This window comes from Endocarpon pusillum, assembly GCF_000464535.1.
Source record: "Endocarpon pusillum Z07020 unplaced genomic scaffold scaffold6688, whole genome shotgun sequence".
NCBI lineage: Eukaryota > Fungi > Ascomycota > Eurotiomycetes > Verrucariales > Verrucariaceae > Endocarpon > Endocarpon pusillum.
The window spans coordinates 63,909-79,508 of NW_006916603.1; the positions used below are offsets into that span (position 1 = coordinate 63,909).

Consider the following 15,600-nt stretch of genomic DNA (forward strand, 5'->3'; position numbering starts at 1 on the left):
AGAAGTCTAAGCTTCTGCGGAACTTGCCGCAAGATCTACCGGATTACATACATACCTATGCGTAGTACGGAGTAGGTGAAATTTATCCGGGACGCATCCAAAGTTCACCCATTCAGATCGATAATCTGAGCCTGATCTCCGATCTTTACCTCTTGGGTTGGACTCTGTACCCACAAGAGATATATCTGTCATTTCCTAGTCGACCTCATCTGTATCACGTGCGCCCTGGCGACTTGTCATGATGAAGACATCCACTGCCATTGCCCTGACAGTCGGTACAGTTGTCACAGGCATTCTTGGTATGTTTTCTCTATCCTAAGTATGATCATGGAGGCAATGTTGGCAGATATCGGAACATTCACCTTGGGTTGCCCGGCTAATGTCTAATCAGCATATGCTGTCTACTTCGATCACAAGCGGCGGACCGATCCAGAATTTAGGAAAGCATTAAAGAGAGATGCAAGGAGACAAGCAAGAATGGCAAAGGAGGCAAAGGAGGTGGAGGGCAAACAGCAAAAAGAGGCTATCAAACGAGCTGTTGAAGAGGCGCAAGAAGAAGGGTTTCCTTCGGACATCGAGGAGAGAGAAGCGTTCTTCATGAAGGAAGTTGGTGAAGGAGAAGCGCGTAACGGAGAAGGTATGAAGATGTAACTGTGAGAGAGCATGTAGCTAACATTCAGGAGGCTCCGACCCAGTTGGCGCAGCCCTGTGCTTTTACAAAGCGTTGAAAGTCTATCCCGAGCCCAAGACTCTCATCAATATCTACGAAAACACAGTTTCAAAAGACGTTCTCGAGATACTGGCAGTTATGTGTACGCAAGACAAGGACTTGAATAACAAAATTGGTGGCAGCGCTTCAGGGTCAGAAAGTGGACATGGTGTGGAATAGCCGATCGATTACTGCCCTTACGGAATTACCTCTTAGGAGACGACTCCATCCATACGACTGCGAAGATTCGGCTCATTCCTACCAGTCATCACAACGACACTCCACTTCTGTACATAACGTGTATACCAATCTAGCATGGGCCAAGTCAAGCGCTTGGAATAGGTGCCTCACAAACTGGAGCATTGGGCGATGGTGGGCTGCGGAGTCCTCGAATTACGGTAGATTGCGAATAGTACTGCCCCTTCGCCTTCTCTGATAACAAGACCCTGAAGACTTTAACGGTTACAGCTTCAGCTCCAATGTGATTTCAGCATCAAGATGATTCACCAATACCCAGATGCTAGACACTGTCCCTTGTTCTAAAGCGAGATGAAGTTTTCTCGAGTTGCTGCTGCCTTTAGTGCGGCCATATGACACAGCTCGTGCAAGAGTGACAGAATCTCTGCCGCTTTTCGCTGCTGATTGGTGGGTGAGTGTTGTAAACTTGCCATGCTGTAGAAGCGCTCGCAGCCTTGGTATCTTAATATCTTACGCATCCGTGTCAAGGGTTCATAATTGAAGCACGAATGTCCGGCCGAGATCATCATGGCAACGGCTTGGCTAGCAAATTACAGTATTGTAATCACATGGCATGACTGGCAGGGGCAAAAGCCAAGCAAATCCCAATCTCCAGTCTGGCTCCTGAGTCCTAGAAGATCATTCAAGTCTGCGCTTTCCACTTCAATTCACTCAGCAACTTCCTTCAGTCACTCGTTATAGCACCTTCTGCTTTTGCATTTGCTTCTGCCTCTTATTTCACAGGAAATTCCACTCTTAATACTGTTTTCCTCATCACTCGCTAGATTCTACCTTTCAACTTCAACTTCACTTCATCACTGCCCTTGACAAGCTCATTTACTATTGAAGCATAGCCATGGCACCAGTAAGTAGAGCAGCTCAAAAATACCTGTGGGTTCTGGTCCTGACGCTGTAGCAGATGAAAACGGCTTTGTTCAGTCTCGCCACACTCCTCCTTCCCAGCGTTGTTCAGGCAGTACAGCCAATAGAGGTTCAGGGCTCCGAGTTTATCAACAGCGTCAGCGGAAAGCGATTTCAAATGATTGGAGTAGCGTAAGAATATATTGAGACAAGGACAGGGTATGGCTGATGGGCAGCTTCTAGCTACCAACCTGGTGGATCTTCCGGTTTCAATCCTGAGGCAGGCACCGATCCGTTGAGTGATGCCAACATTTGCCGACGTGATGCTGCGCTCATGCAAAGACTTGGTGTAAGTACTGTGATGCCTGAAACATGCGCCCCCTGACCCTCGTTCAAGGTCAATACGCTCCGCGTCTACAACCTGAATCCCGACGTCAATCACGACGAATGTGCTTCAATCTTCAACGCTGCTGGTATCTACATGATCCTGGATGTCAACAGCCCGCTTCCCAACCAATCTTTGAATCGAGGCGCACCTTGGGAGAGCTACAGCTCAGACTACCTGGCCCGTGTGTTCCAAGTCGTGGAGAACTTTAAAGCGTTTCCCAATTTACTAGGGTTCTTCAGCGGCAACGAGGTCATCAATGAAGAGAGCGTGGTAGAGGTCCCTGGATACATTCGAGCTGTCACCCGTGACTTGAAGGATTACATCGCCAAGCAAGCAGACCGACCAATTCCCGTTGGCTATTCCGCCGCAGACGTACGCCCTATGCTCCCTGATACCGCAGCCTATCTGAGTTGCGCGATTGCGGAAGAAGCATCGTCCAAGATTGATCTCTTTGGCCTCAACTCATACTCTTGGTGTGGCGACGCGTCTTTCGACTCGTCCGGTTACGACACTCTGGTCGCCGACTTCAACGCCACCACCATCCCGATCTTCTTCTCCGAGTACGGCTGCATTGAAGTCAAGCCACGTCTCTTCACCGAGGTCGCTGCCCTGTACAGCGACCAGATGACTGGTGTCTTCTCCGGCGGCTTGATATATGAGTATACCCAAGAAGAGAATAACTATGGGTTGGTTGAGTTCAATGATAACAACACCGCGTCGCTGCTTGGTGACTATGACACTCTGCAAAGGCAGTTTGCAGCGCTTGACTTTACCAAAATTCAATCTGCAGATGCTTCTGCAACGGCATTGACCCCGGAACCCTGCTCTGCTGAGCTCATCACGGGCGCAGCTGGCAACTTCAGTACCAACTTTACTCTGCCTTCCCGTCCATCGGGCGTTGACGACATGATCAACAACGGCGTCCCAAATGCCAAGACAGGCAGGCTGGTGGAAGTCACAGAAACGAGCGTCGGTGAAACTGTATACGACTCCAGCGGCAACCCAATCCAAGGGCTGGCTGTCAACGTGCTTGCCGATGATCAAAGCAATACTCCTGGATCGGCAACTGGCTCCTCAAGCGGCGCAAATCCCAGCCAGACCGGCGCAGCTCCTCGAGGTGGCTGGATGGACTCAGCAGTCCTGATAGTAGGTGCCTTGACGTTGCTTGCTGCCCTGAGTGTCTAGACAGTTGCAGGGAAGTGCGGAATGCCCCTTGACGATCCGTGGGAGGCCCATCGTGGAGTTTTCTCCTACTTGAAGCTGCGACAGCTTGTTTCTGTTATCTCTATTCCATGTACATGGTTCACACTTTTGGCGTGATAGACCTGTGCTTCCAAATTTTTCAAACAGAAGATTGAACTGTTCTTGAAAGAGGCGCAGTACTCTATAGAATACTATGTATGCTCTGTGTCCTCAAATCAAGCAATTTTCTCTCCCTTTACATGGTGAAATCGTATAAAAGATGATAGGCATATCATGAACCGCGGCTCGGTTTCGGAATATTCTTGGAAGAAAAACAGGGCTACTTACCCCACGGCACTCCACCTTGAAACTTGGAGATGGAGGGGCATATGGGGCAATCCTTTTGTTGCCAGACGGGATAGGTTACAACTTCATTCGACATTTTCAGGTGTGACCACTCTCTCGGAAGTGTAGGTGCACCAAACTATGTGTCATCATCTCACAATATCACCTGCTCACTATTTGTCCGAAGGAGAGACATGTCTGGAGAGTTGCTGTGCAAGGCGGCTACGGAATACCTCTTGCGAGCCTAACATGGAGCATGACCCCCCAGATCATTCCCTGGCACCTTTCTAGAAGTCGTAAACATAAAGTACGGACCATTAGTGGCTTTAATCAGTCAACCTTCCTGCTTCTCCAACACGTATGCCAATTAGTCTCGGGAGCACGGCAGCTATGTCGCGAGCACGGCAGCTATGTCGCCCCTCCACCCCAGCAGTTGTTCTACCGCCTCCCCCAGATCATGAGAATTGTCTCGATGGGGCTATACGCTATAAATCAATTGGGTCATGATCGACAGTGAATGGCTCGGGTCATAGGAGGCAACATGGTGCATGTCCCAGGATGTGGTCCCATGCTACCCCGCCGTCCCTGTTCAGCCATGGCAATAAACACAAAACCCTTTCTGCCGCTTCCCTCGGCACTTGCCTACTCTGTTCTTTCTAAAAGAACCATTCAACGGGAAGACCTGTTCTTCCTCTTTTACCTCCAACAATTCCTCCTCCATCCCAACATCCAGTCATCACCATCATGTCGCTAACCACCAAGATCGAAACCCCGTCCGTCACCTACGAGCAACCTATTGGCTTGTACATTGACGGCCAGTGGGTGAAAGGAAAGGAGGGAAAAACTTTTGAGACCATCAATCCTACGAATGAGAAGCCTATTGTGGCAGTTCATGAAGCTGGCCCGGATGGTATGAAACTGCATCATTTGGGAGTCTCAGGTCACTTCAACTGACACCCCTATCAGATGTCGATATTGCTGTGTCTGCTGCACGAAAAGCCCTCAATGGCGTCTGGGCTGAGACCCTTCCGTCAGCGCGAGGTCAAATGCTCATGAAGTTGGCCGACCTCTTTGACGAGCACGTTGATACTCTTGCTGCAATTGAATCACTTGACAATGGCAAGGCTCTATCGATGGCTAAAGTCGATGTTGGTCTTTCGTCTGGCTGTTTGAGATATTATGGTGGATGGGCAGACAAGATTCACGGAAAAGTTATTGATACTGATCCTGAAACGTTTAACTACACTAGACATGAGCCAGTTGGCGTCTGCGGCCAGATTATTCCGTGGAATTTCCCTCTCCTGATGTGGGCATGGAAGATTGGGCCTGCTTTGGCTACAGGCAACACTGTTGTCTTGAAGACTGCTGAGCAGACACCTCTGTCTGCCCTGTATGCTGCTACTCTCTGCGAGAAAGCTGGTATCCCAGCTGGTGTGGTAAATATTCTTTCTGGATTTGGCAAGACTGCTGGTGCCGGTAAGCTCATATCCTCCTATTTCCGCTCACTTCTAACGTATAGCCAGCCATCGCTTCGCACATGGGTATTGATAAGGTCGCTTTCACTGGCTCCACCGTGGTTGGCCGCACCATCCTCCAGGCCGCTGCTAAGTCGAACCTCAAGAAGGTCACCCTTGAGCTTGGCGGCAAATCACCAAACATCGTCTTCAACGATGCCAATATCGAAGACGCCATATCGTGGGTCAATTTCGGTATCTTCTTCAACCACGGACAATGCTGCTCTGCTGGCTCCAGGATCTACGTCCAGGAGGGCATTTACGACGAATTTATCGAGAAATTCAAGGCACGAACAGCAAAGAACGTTGTCGGTGATCCATTCGCTAAGGACACTTTCCAAGGTCCTCAAGTCAGCCAGCTACAGTATGACCGCATCATGGCCTACATCAAGGCTGGGAAGGATGCCGGCGCTAAAGTCGAGACTGGTGGCGAACGACACGGTGACAAGGGCTATTTCATCCAGCCCACCATCTTCTCTGGAGTCAGCGATGACATGAAGATCATGCAAGAAGAAATCTTCGGTCCTGTGTGCTCCATCAGCAAATTTAAGACGGAAGATGAAGCCATCAAGGCTGGTAATGAGACGACCTACGGTCTCGCGGCTGCAGTTCATACCACAGATCTCAACACTGCTATCCGAGTCAGCAACAAGCTGAAAGCTGGAACTGTCTGGGTTAACAGTTATAATTTGCTGAGCCACCAGGTGCCATTTGGTGGCTTCAAGGAGAGCGGTATTGGACGGGAACTAGGCAAATATGCTCTGGCGAATTATACTCAGGTCAAGTCGGTGAGGATGAGACTTGGTTCGGCTCTCTTTGGCTAAAGCAACTGGCTAGCCAACATCTTTGGTACCCATGTACGTTATTTGTTAGTCTTGCGGACACGAAGCAAGGAGAACAAATCCGAATACCAGAGGTATGACTTGCACAATAAAATGTACTTGGTCAGCTCGAAAGCTGACTTGAAGAAGTCTCTGTCCCTACCTAGTTCAACCCAAATCACACAAAACCTCTTTCCATTACTCAATATCATGCGTTCTGGTTCCCTTCCATGGCGCTGAGCATAAATTTGCCTTAACCGCCCCAGCTCCTGGCAACCCATTAACCCCTTAATGAACCAGGAGGAGTGGCCTGGCACGAACCTTGGGTGATTTGGGGGTTTTTGATTCACTGTTTCCCAAGCGGAGAAGACATCAAGAGGGTTTCTAGTTTGCGGCGGTCACCAACAGGCTTGTTTTTTGGAGCTTGAATAGCAAACTGACTCAGTACCGCATTTATAGGGTGTCTCCCACTAAAAGGCAAAAGGCAATCTCTATACATGGACGACCTACAAAAAATACTTAGTAGCCATCCACTTCCCCAGTAGCTACTGATTTGGAGGCCGCTATAATTATCACAAGCCATTTCTATACCATGTTTACGCGAACATCAAGTAAGCATTATCATCATCGTCATTCCAGTGATGCATCTAGAAACCCTCACCACCTTTCCTCTCCTTTCCTCTCCTTTCCTCTCCTTTCATCCCCGCCCCCTGCTCCACCAAGCCAATCTCACGCAACCCCCATCACAACCTCGCCTTGCCCTCGACCAGAAACTCGCGGGGAATCGGCACGACGCGTGCACGGATGAACTCGGCAACGTTCTTGCCCAGGAAATCCACGCTCGATGTCGCTCCCACGCCTCGGTCTAACAGGTTTCGGCATAAGAAATGCACCGCCCTCGCGTTTGGTAGCTCGAAGCGCTCAATCTTCACCTTTTCGGGATTGTACTCTTTCCCGAGGAGCTGGGTGAGGGTGGCGGTGGAGAGGAAAGTGCGCAGCCAGGGATAGACATGGGCATGCGGGGTCCAGAGTCCGACGTTGCAGTCTGGTCCTTTGTCGCCGGAGCGGGCGTGGATGAGGGTTCCTAGAGGGAGGAGGGTGCAGTCTGAGGGCGCTGGAAGGGGGATTGGGTTGCTGGTTTCGGGTTGGTTGGTTTGGGTCCCGTTGTGGGGAGGGGAGGTTTGCGTGTTTGTTGGGGGTGGGATTTCGAGCTCGGCCCTTGGGATTATTGTTGGGTCGGTGCAAGGCAGGTGGACGATGTGTTTGATTTCTGATTGAGGGAGCAAAGTGACGTAATACTCGTAATATGGTTTCGGAAGACCGAGCCGGAAGTCTAGATGGAATGTTGCGCCTGGGTAGCCTTGCATGATGTTGTCAATTATCGGGCGGAGGAATTTCTGCGGCGTCAAATCCTCGACCTTGCGGGTCTGGGCGAAGACACGGAAAACAACCGTTGCTGCGTTTTGGGAGTCGGCATCTGGCTCCGGGGTGCCGAGGGTAGAGAAGGAGAGGAGAGAGAACTTGTCTGAGTAGGGGGCGAGCACGTGCCGTAATTGGGCCTCCAGCATTCTGGCCTTCTCGGGGATGTCGAGACCGGTTAAGAACCAGTGTACTTCGGCTTGGAAGCCACCACGTGCTGTGATGCCAACTTTGGTAGTGGGTGGTGGTGGAAGAGATTTCACACCGTGCAAGGCAACGCGGTTGGTGGAAAGCTGCTCAAACCAGATTTCTGGCAAGACAGCTGTGACATCTGAGTTGAGATAGTAAGGACCTTGGATTTCGTAGAGTAGCTGTGAAGTGCATGTATCAACCGTGAGTGCACCTCCTGAAGACTTCTGCTTGGTTATGGTCACTGCACCGCTGGAGGAAATTTCAGCAATGGGATAGCCTATGTCTACCCACCCACCTGGTGAGTCTTCTAGCATTTTGAACCCGGAGAAGTTCCCGCCGCAGATGTAGTTGCTGCATTCGATGAGATGACCAGCGACGAAGGCATTGGCCAGTTTGTCCAGTTCATCACGCTGCCAGCCATGCCACCAATACGCTGCTCCAATAATGGGACTTGCATCGGAAACGCGTCCACAGAGGACGATACCAGCTCCGGCTCTGAGAGCGGCTGCGATTCCCAAGCCACCAAGATAGGCCTGCGCATAGATGGGCTCGAATGACCAGGAATTGAGGTTCTCGCCTGTGTAGATATTGTTGAATGTGCTCGTGCCAGCCTTGAGATCAGACATGATAGTAGGAAGAACCTCGTCTCCACTGATCCAGGCAATCCTCAGTTGAGAGGCTAGACCCTTCTTTTCGATCATGTCAAGGACAACCTTGTACAGGCCTTCGGTATCACTGGCACCGGCATTGACAACGACTTTGATTTCATACTTGGCCAGGTCATTCAAAGCTGGTTCCAGTGCTTCGAGAAAGGTAGCTTCAAAAGCCGGACCGGCAGCTGTGAGCGGATTCGCGTCCGGCGGTTTTGGCAAAGCAGAGTCAACTTTGCGGACTGCCGTGACAACCATGTTGGCTTCCGACATGTAATCTGAGATGATCACATCCACACGATCTGTGGGATAAGCCCTTGCGAACGCTGCAAGGGCATGACGACGGTCAGACGCCGAGCCAGATGCACCTGATATGCTTTGTCAGTCTGGCAGACTTGCTCTCGTTGGATCGAACCACTCTTCGATATCAAGCAGGGCCATACCAGCTATACGAATTGGGTGTCTCTCCTTCGAGGACATTGCAGATACTGGCAAAGCAAATCAAATACTCAATCAAAGGGATCGTACAGAAACCTGTACACAACAGCAAAGAAGCAGCACTTCCACATGAATGTCCTCGCTACATCGCTGCACAGACTAGCTTTCAGCGGCTTGAACGTACATGGACATGGTAGGATCCGATGCGGAGTGGTGGGGTGAATCCTTTAGGATTGAGGTTCGACTCCGAGCCCTCCGGCCCATGCAAAAAGGGGGTGGCTCGGCATCATCACGCATACATGTTTTGACTTTCCTCACCATTACTCCATTCAAGCCAGGGTCTGTCCTTGGAACAGGCCAAATGAGAAAGAAGACCTATCCATGCTATGGTCAGCTTATCAGGAGGCTGACCTAAGCGGCGAGCTATTAGAAATAATGTACTCCATCCAGCCCACACACATATAACTATGACCTGCAACGTGAAGGAGTAAGAATTCCTAAAGACTAACACCCAAATTCAACTTTAGAAGTGGCTCCTACTATGTAAGTAGCATTCCTACCCAGTTTCCAGTTCCATGTCGAATGGGCTCATGCTACGATCCATCTTTAACCACGATCCGACAAGCCTCTCCGTACTGCCAGCATTTGCGATGTTCTACGGAACACATGTCAATGAATAACCTACATTGAAGAAGCTTACGGTTAGGCCGTCACTCTATGATTGATTAGAACGCGATGGGTGGTACCGTCGCCTCCGTCTACTTGTGCCTCAGGTGCAGAGGAAGCGGTCATGTCGTGAACGAGTGCACTGAGCCATGGATGGACGATTCCTTACCGTGGTCCTTTTCTCCCTCTCGGAAGACGATTGACAGTGCAGAATTTTCAGATATGGTCAACCAGCCACTTTGCCAGCGTTGCCATGAGTTGAATTTGCTGGATTTCATCAAACAGGGCATACCATGGGAATCTATTTCGAATCTGACTGACACTGCATTGCGCGAAAGTGGATGCACCCAAAGTCTGGGGCAAACCGGCTCCATTTTATTTCGGCAGGATTGCTCTCTATGCTGCTGCTTGTTTGCAATGACGCCGAACCCTCACTCGCAAAAACAGGAAGTGACTATCTTTCCTGCCTGGACAATGACCCGTCTAGAGGGGATAGTGTCTATGGACACGGCTAAGAAACGTTTCTATGCGAGATGTTTGCTGGCGTCGTTAGACCCAGTTGACGAGACAAGCTCCATCGCTCAATTAGCCCAGTGTGGAGATGCTCTCTGCATCCTAGAAGACGACGAAACCGACTCTACCATAATGTTAACCGGCAGGCTCATCAGTTCCCAGCATATCAATATCGAATTGGTCAGGCAATGGTTATCGACGTGTGGTAGGCTGCATCCTATGACTTGTCGTCCGGTCTGGAAGGAAGAAATAAAGGACATCCTCCTTATTAATGTCGAGACACGGAGACTGGTTCGCTACCCTCCGAAACCCTGTCAGTATCTCGCTCTAAAGCTACGTGTGGGGTCACGTAAGCCAGCAAAGCCCCCAGGTTGGTGCTCGTCTGGGCAGCCTACCACAAACCATCGAAGATGCCGTGACTTTCACCCTACTACTCGGTAAACGCTACCTATGGGTCGATTCCGTGTGTATCGATCAAAACGACGAAGCAGAAAACCGTAAGCAGATCGCGAGAATGAGTACCATCTACCGAGGTGCTGACGCAACCATTGTGGCTTTGTCAGGTAAGGATGCCCAGGCCGGCCTCCCTAGGTTGTCATGGAGAAGTGCCGTATTCCCTCAACTTAAATGCTGGGTTGATGGAAAGCGACTTGTTGGACTCATGCCAACGCTTTGGCAACAAGTATGGTTCAGTACTTGGGGCTCCAGAGCTTGGACCCTACAGGAGGCAGTCCTATCTTCCCGCTGCCTTTACATCAGCGATCACCAAATGTACTTCGAATGTAGGGGAATGCAAGGCAACGAGTCTCTCAATGAAATCAGATCATGGGTCCAGCAAACCACTCGGGGTGCGCATTCCCGAAGAAATAGGCAACTGGTATCAAGGATGGGTGCTGGATTACTCAGTAGTCCTTTCATCGAGATCGCTCATGAGGAAACCCGACTAGAGAAATATACAGTCCTGGCTTATCTATATCGCTCTCGCAGGATGACGGACCCGGACGATGCACTTAATGCTTTTTCCGGGATCACACAGTATTTAACAGAAACCGTGTACAACAAAGGCTTCGTTTGGGGTCTCCCACTCGAGGATCTGAATTGGGCATGGTTGTGGAGCACAAAAGATCCATCAGTCAAACGACCGAGCTTTCCAACTTGGTCATGAGCTGCTTGGGGCGGTCCGTTGGCCCCAGCAGCTACCCCATTTAATCCCAAACGACCGAATTGCTTTCCCGTGTATCTAAAGTGTGGAGGCTAGACTTTCAGTAAAAACAACTAGGCTAGTCTTGAGCCTGCTATGCATAGCCGACAGCAATACCGAACAGGCTAACGCCATTTCTAAGGACGACCCTTTCACATATTTCATGGAGTCGAATTCAAGCAACGCCGATTTTGATCTCAGCCCGATCTCCACCTCGGAAAGCCACCAGTATCTCTTCATCCATGGTATTGTGTTTCAGCTCGTTCTTGATTGCAATTCGCCTCAAGGGCGTAAGTGTGACTTTTACATGTTTGAACGTTACGATATGTTCATGGCTAATGTCAATTGCTTGGTCACGATTGTGAGCACGGATCCGATAATTGAGGAGGCCGCTTTGCGGAACCCTGAGACTTTCCTCCTGGTGGCTCGAAATCAAATCAATAATTGGATGTATCTGCACCTGCTGGTATTGCGTCAAGAAGGGGGTATCTCGCAACGCAAGAGCGTGATCACCCTACAGATCCCGAAGGACAAACCTCACGTCCTGAAACACCTGGGAATAAGGAGGGAGAAAGTCACACTTGGATGAAAAGCAACAGGCCAGGGTTAAGCATTCAATCGTTCATCAAAATGTGTCTGCCAGCGAGATTAAGCCTCCCAGTTCGGCTTGATCACATTTAAAGCTTCTCAGCTCGGCAGCTTTGATGTCAAAGATCAAATTCACAGACGGCATTATAGAGTACTTATAGCTCTTTTCGAAGTTCGTTGAATTGCGACGTTGCGTCCTGACTTGCTCTAATCGAATATCACTCTAGCATGAGATGAGGGCCCAATTAGCAACATGAATTACGCATTTCTCCTTTAAGAATATCTCGACGTCCGACAAAGCGGTTTAAATAACCATCCCGAGAAGATCATACACAATATACTTCACAGTCATGAGGGAGGACGCGTATACTAATATTTTCGTTACATGGCTGCACAGATTATCCCTCAGCCGTGTCATATAGTGTACAGATATGTTGAATCAAGGTCATTTCGCTTCCTTTCAGGAAGCTTGTTCTCCGAATCGCCTGGTACGACTCTTGGGCCTAGATCAGAATAGCAAACATCAATCCTCCAGAGCAGTAAACCTTTGGGAGGGAACTTTTGGTTTTGAGAACACTGTTAAGGGTGGCTAAGGGGGCAGTGGTAGAATCTCCAATAGCACCTGTACGCCATTTTGGCGTGGTTCTGTTTGATACATGCTGATCACTGATACTGGGGTGATGGCAACAAGATTACAGGACAATAGAGGATGCTCCCACTTTCTCTATAGGGAACTGTAAAAACCACAACTTCTCTTAGAGATAGTTATGACGACAGGATGGGTTATTGACATACATAGTATAATTCTAGCTGTTTGATGCAAGATATCTCTTCGGTCCCTACTAGTAGTGTTGGAGAGGAAAAACAATGACACAGGAGCAGTACTACGTGGTGGGGGTTAAGGCTTACAAAGAACGTTGAGTGTTAAAGATGATGTGAAAATATGGGCGACAGCAAGGAGTGTCAATATCTGTCCCGAGAGGAATCTTTCTAGACTCTCTATTGTCTATGAATGGGCTCAGAATGGTGTCGTTCAATATTACAATGAATATCAGAGAGAATATAGTCTTGGCACCTGGCTGTCATGGTCACAAACTTAAGAAGGCCCACTCCTACAACTTTGCATCTGCCCTCTCCTCGCCCCTTGTGGTGAGCTTGGATATGCGTGCCTCATCCGAAGTTGGGGGTCGTCCATCGTACTCGTCTGGGCAACCGATGAATGCTACGGGGCGTTAAGCAATGGAGATGATACTTGAGGGAAGCAATTCTGCAGAGGCATTTCCACCCTGAGCTGGCGGTGTGAGATTACACCGGTCCGAGATGTGGGCAGTTCGAGTTGGTTTGGTGGTGTCAACTTTTTGATGATTTTTTTTTTTCTCTCGCTTGATGAGAGAGACCTTGATTGAGGACAGGATGGATGTCTGAGGACAAATAATTAGATGATTCTGGTTTCCATGGTGTTGCCAGGTGGGTGCGAGTATATTGGGTGATTTTCCTCATTCAGTAATTAAATTAATCGTAGCAATTTGGGGGCAGGTAGCCCGGATCCCTCGAAAACCTTCTCCATAGGCAAGCTCATCAGCTTGACCTTTCTGTCTACTCGAAGACTCCACCCCGCCTCTTCATTGCTTGTATGCGGAAATGTAACTTTCTCCGCAGCAGAACAGGAAACTATGCTTTAATCCTGGAAGCGTCTATGGCGACGCTGTTCAAAATCCTCAAAGTCTCTATGACATCATGTCTCGAAAGCGACCTCGATCAGTATCGCCGCCGTCGACCTCTACCATAGACGCTAGACGCTCGCAAACGGATCACCAAATCTTCCGTTCCAACGCCATCAAAGACCGCTCATCTACCTTCATTGCCCTCTTCTCGCCCTCTGCTCCTGCCCCAACCCTCCAAGCCAACCCAGACTTCGCCACAGCGACTCACCGTGTAGCTGCATGGCGCAAGCCGAGCGCGCAACGTACGCTCTTTACCGCAAAGCGCCCTCTGCTCGACACAGGCTATGACGATGATGGAGAACAGTACGCGGGGAAGAGGCTTGAGAAGGTGCTCAGCGAAACGAGCGTCGAGGGTGCTGTTGTGGTGGCCAGGTGGTATGGCGGCATCCTGCTTGGGCCGGTCCGGTTCACACATATTGAGAACTGTGCGCGCGAGGCGATCGAGAAGTGGAAAGCGAGCGGCACCGCTACCAAACCGGAACCGGATCATCCTGCAGCTCAGAAGAGGAAAATCGAGGAAGACGCGAAGAGGAAGTCTACGCTGGTGAGTGTTCTGGAGGAACGCGATCATAGCATCTCTGCACTGAGGGGCCTGCTGCGAGAGAAGACAGAAGAAGCATGCGCCATAGAGTCTGAGGAGAAGGTTCCCACCAGAAAGGATGGGAATGTGACGCCTGATAAAGCAGTCGACTACTCAGCGATGCCGCTGCAGGCTTTGGTGCGCTTGGAGAAAGCGAGAGATGCATCGATATCGTGGATCCTGAAGGAGATCGAGAAAGTTGAAGAGCGGCTGGAGGAGCAGCAGCAGCAGCAGCAGCAGCAGAAGAAGAAGCAGAAAAGAACTAGAGACTGTGGCTGACATTCCACGACTCTAACAACTCTCAATCACCCCGATTATCTAGAGGTCACGTTCTGAGACCAAGGAGCGCCGCTGATCATCTCGGTGCATCTGCCAACCCGCCTCGACAATGTTGTTGCAAGCATTCCGTGACCACCAGCTCTAGCTCTCGCTCTCCCGACCACAGGTCTCTCACCCGACTACTCCAGCTCTTCAATTCGGACGTGCACACTTCCCGCTAGTTAGGAGACGACCTATTTCCGCTCCCTGAGCTGCTATGCTCTCAAGGGGTCGAAAACGAAAATATTCGAAGCCTTCTCAGCTCCATGGAGCCGAGATTACTGCCGTCCAAACAACAGCAGCAACAGATGACTTGGTTCCCGAGCTGAAGAAAGCCCAGTGGGGGGGCTAAGTTTCGACTGACCGATGAGCGTTGGTCATTCATTCATTGCCTTGTACATTTTCGATGGTCGGTAGGTAGGTCACGAAGATGTTACGAATGGAGCATATGTTAGTAAAAGATATCTAATCGTTCGCAGGAAGACGACCACTCCTCTGACTTTCGCTGCGGCAGCGCTATCGGGACCGGGTGGACGGGACATTTACTTTGTTCCTGCTGAATGGAAACAGTGGGAAAATGGCAACTCGTATGACACGACACATGTGCATGTAGACCATACTAGTTATATTCCTTTCCCAGAAGCGATCTTGTCCTTGACGGCCTCCTTCCCGCCTCTGGTCTCCTCCTGATCTCCATTCCCCACCATCCGACCGACCAGGCTCTGGCGCGACGCCAACCTGTCCTCCTCCTCCCCATCACCAACGCCCACCCCCACTCCCACCACCTTGACCCTTGCCAACACCCCCTCCTCCACCCTCGGCCCCTTATAATTCTCCCTCCCATCCACCCACCACTGCACCAAACTGACGCCCACAATAATCGCAAAAACCACCACACAGTAATTCATATTCGACCCGTTCACCGGCAGGCCCGGCGGGAAGACGAACAGCACCGTGGTGACGAGCGTGTAGGCGATGCCCAGCAGATTCAGCAGCCAGCCCAGCGGGCCGGGGAGCCGGAAGGCGCGGCTCTCGGGCAGCATGTTCCGGCCGCGCAGGCAGTTGATGAGCGGCGGGATGGCGTAGCTGAGGCCGAGGGCGACGACGCTGGCGCTGACGATGGCGTTGAAGGCCGAGGTCGAGCCGAGGAAGATGAGTCCGAATAGGATCACGAGGGTGGTGGTGAGTAGGAGCGCGTTGAGCGGCACGTGGAGCCGCGGGTGCACGGCGGAGAGGTGGCGCGACAGCGGGAGG

At 50.6% G+C, this 15,600-nt stretch overlaps 7 protein-coding genes across 7 annotated transcripts; 5 read left to right on the forward strand and 2 right to left on the reverse strand.

Moving 5' to 3' along the window:
• Nucleotides 1-241: 241 nt before the first annotated feature.
• On the forward strand, nt 242-889 carry EPUS_08190 (Mitochondrial import receptor subunit tom-20; the record flags this gene model as incomplete). The annotated part of the gene is made up of 3 exons (XM_007807224.1): nt 242-299; nt 392-637; nt 684-889. 3 exons carry the CDS (start codon nt 242-244, stop codon nt 887-889), a joined length of 510 nt encoding a protein of 169 aa, XP_007805415.1.
• A 913-nt stretch (nt 890-1,802) lies between these two features.
• EPUS_08191 (1,3-beta-glucanosyltransferase gel2) lies at nt 1,803-3,380 on the forward strand (the record flags this gene model as incomplete). The annotated part of the gene is made up of 4 exons (XM_007807225.1): nt 1,803-1,811; nt 1,866-1,999; nt 2,051-2,156; nt 2,205-3,380. The coding sequence occupies 4 exons, from the start codon at nt 1,803-1,805 to the stop codon at nt 3,378-3,380; spliced, it is 1,425 nt and encodes a 474-aa protein (XP_007805416.1).
• A 1,086-nt stretch (nt 3,381-4,466) lies between these two features.
• Nucleotides 4,467-6,060, forward strand: EPUS_08192 (Aldehyde dehydrogenase; the record flags this gene model as incomplete). The annotated part of the gene is made up of 3 exons (XM_007807226.1): nt 4,467-4,632; nt 4,689-5,198; nt 5,246-6,060. The coding sequence occupies 3 exons, from the start codon at nt 4,467-4,469 to the stop codon at nt 6,058-6,060; spliced, it is 1,491 nt and encodes a 496-aa protein (XP_007805417.1).
• Nucleotides 6,061-6,800: 740 nt separating this feature from the next.
• EPUS_08193 (uncharacterized protein) lies at nt 6,801-8,798 on the reverse strand (the record flags this gene model as incomplete). Its single annotated transcript, XM_007807227.1, has 2 exons — nt 6,801-8,686; nt 8,762-8,798. 2 exons carry the CDS (start codon nt 8,796-8,798, stop codon nt 6,801-6,803), a joined length of 1,923 nt encoding a protein of 640 aa, XP_007805418.1.
• A 1,041-nt stretch (nt 8,799-9,839) lies between these two features.
• Nucleotides 9,840-11,725, forward strand: EPUS_08194 (uncharacterized protein; the record flags this gene model as incomplete). The annotated part of the gene is made up of 3 exons (XM_007807228.1): nt 9,840-10,226; nt 10,294-11,067; nt 11,279-11,725. The coding sequence occupies 3 exons, from the start codon at nt 9,840-9,842 to the stop codon at nt 11,723-11,725; spliced, it is 1,608 nt and encodes a 535-aa protein (XP_007805419.1).
• Nucleotides 11,726-13,461: 1,736 nt separating this feature from the next.
• On the forward strand, nt 13,462-14,307 carry EPUS_08195 (uncharacterized protein; the record flags this gene model as incomplete). The annotated part of the gene is made up of 1 exon (XM_007807229.1): nt 13,462-14,307. The coding sequence occupies one exon, from the start codon at nt 13,462-13,464 to the stop codon at nt 14,305-14,307; it is 846 nt and encodes a 281-aa protein (XP_007805420.1).
• Nucleotides 14,308-14,969: 662 nt separating this feature from the next.
• On the reverse strand, nt 14,970-15,389 carry EPUS_08196 (uncharacterized protein; the record flags this gene model as incomplete). The annotated part of the gene is made up of 1 exon (XM_007807230.1): nt 14,970-15,389. One exon carries the CDS (start codon nt 15,387-15,389, stop codon nt 14,970-14,972), a length of 420 nt encoding a protein of 139 aa, XP_007805421.1.
• Between the last annotated feature and the right edge of the window lie 211 nt (nt 15,390-15,600).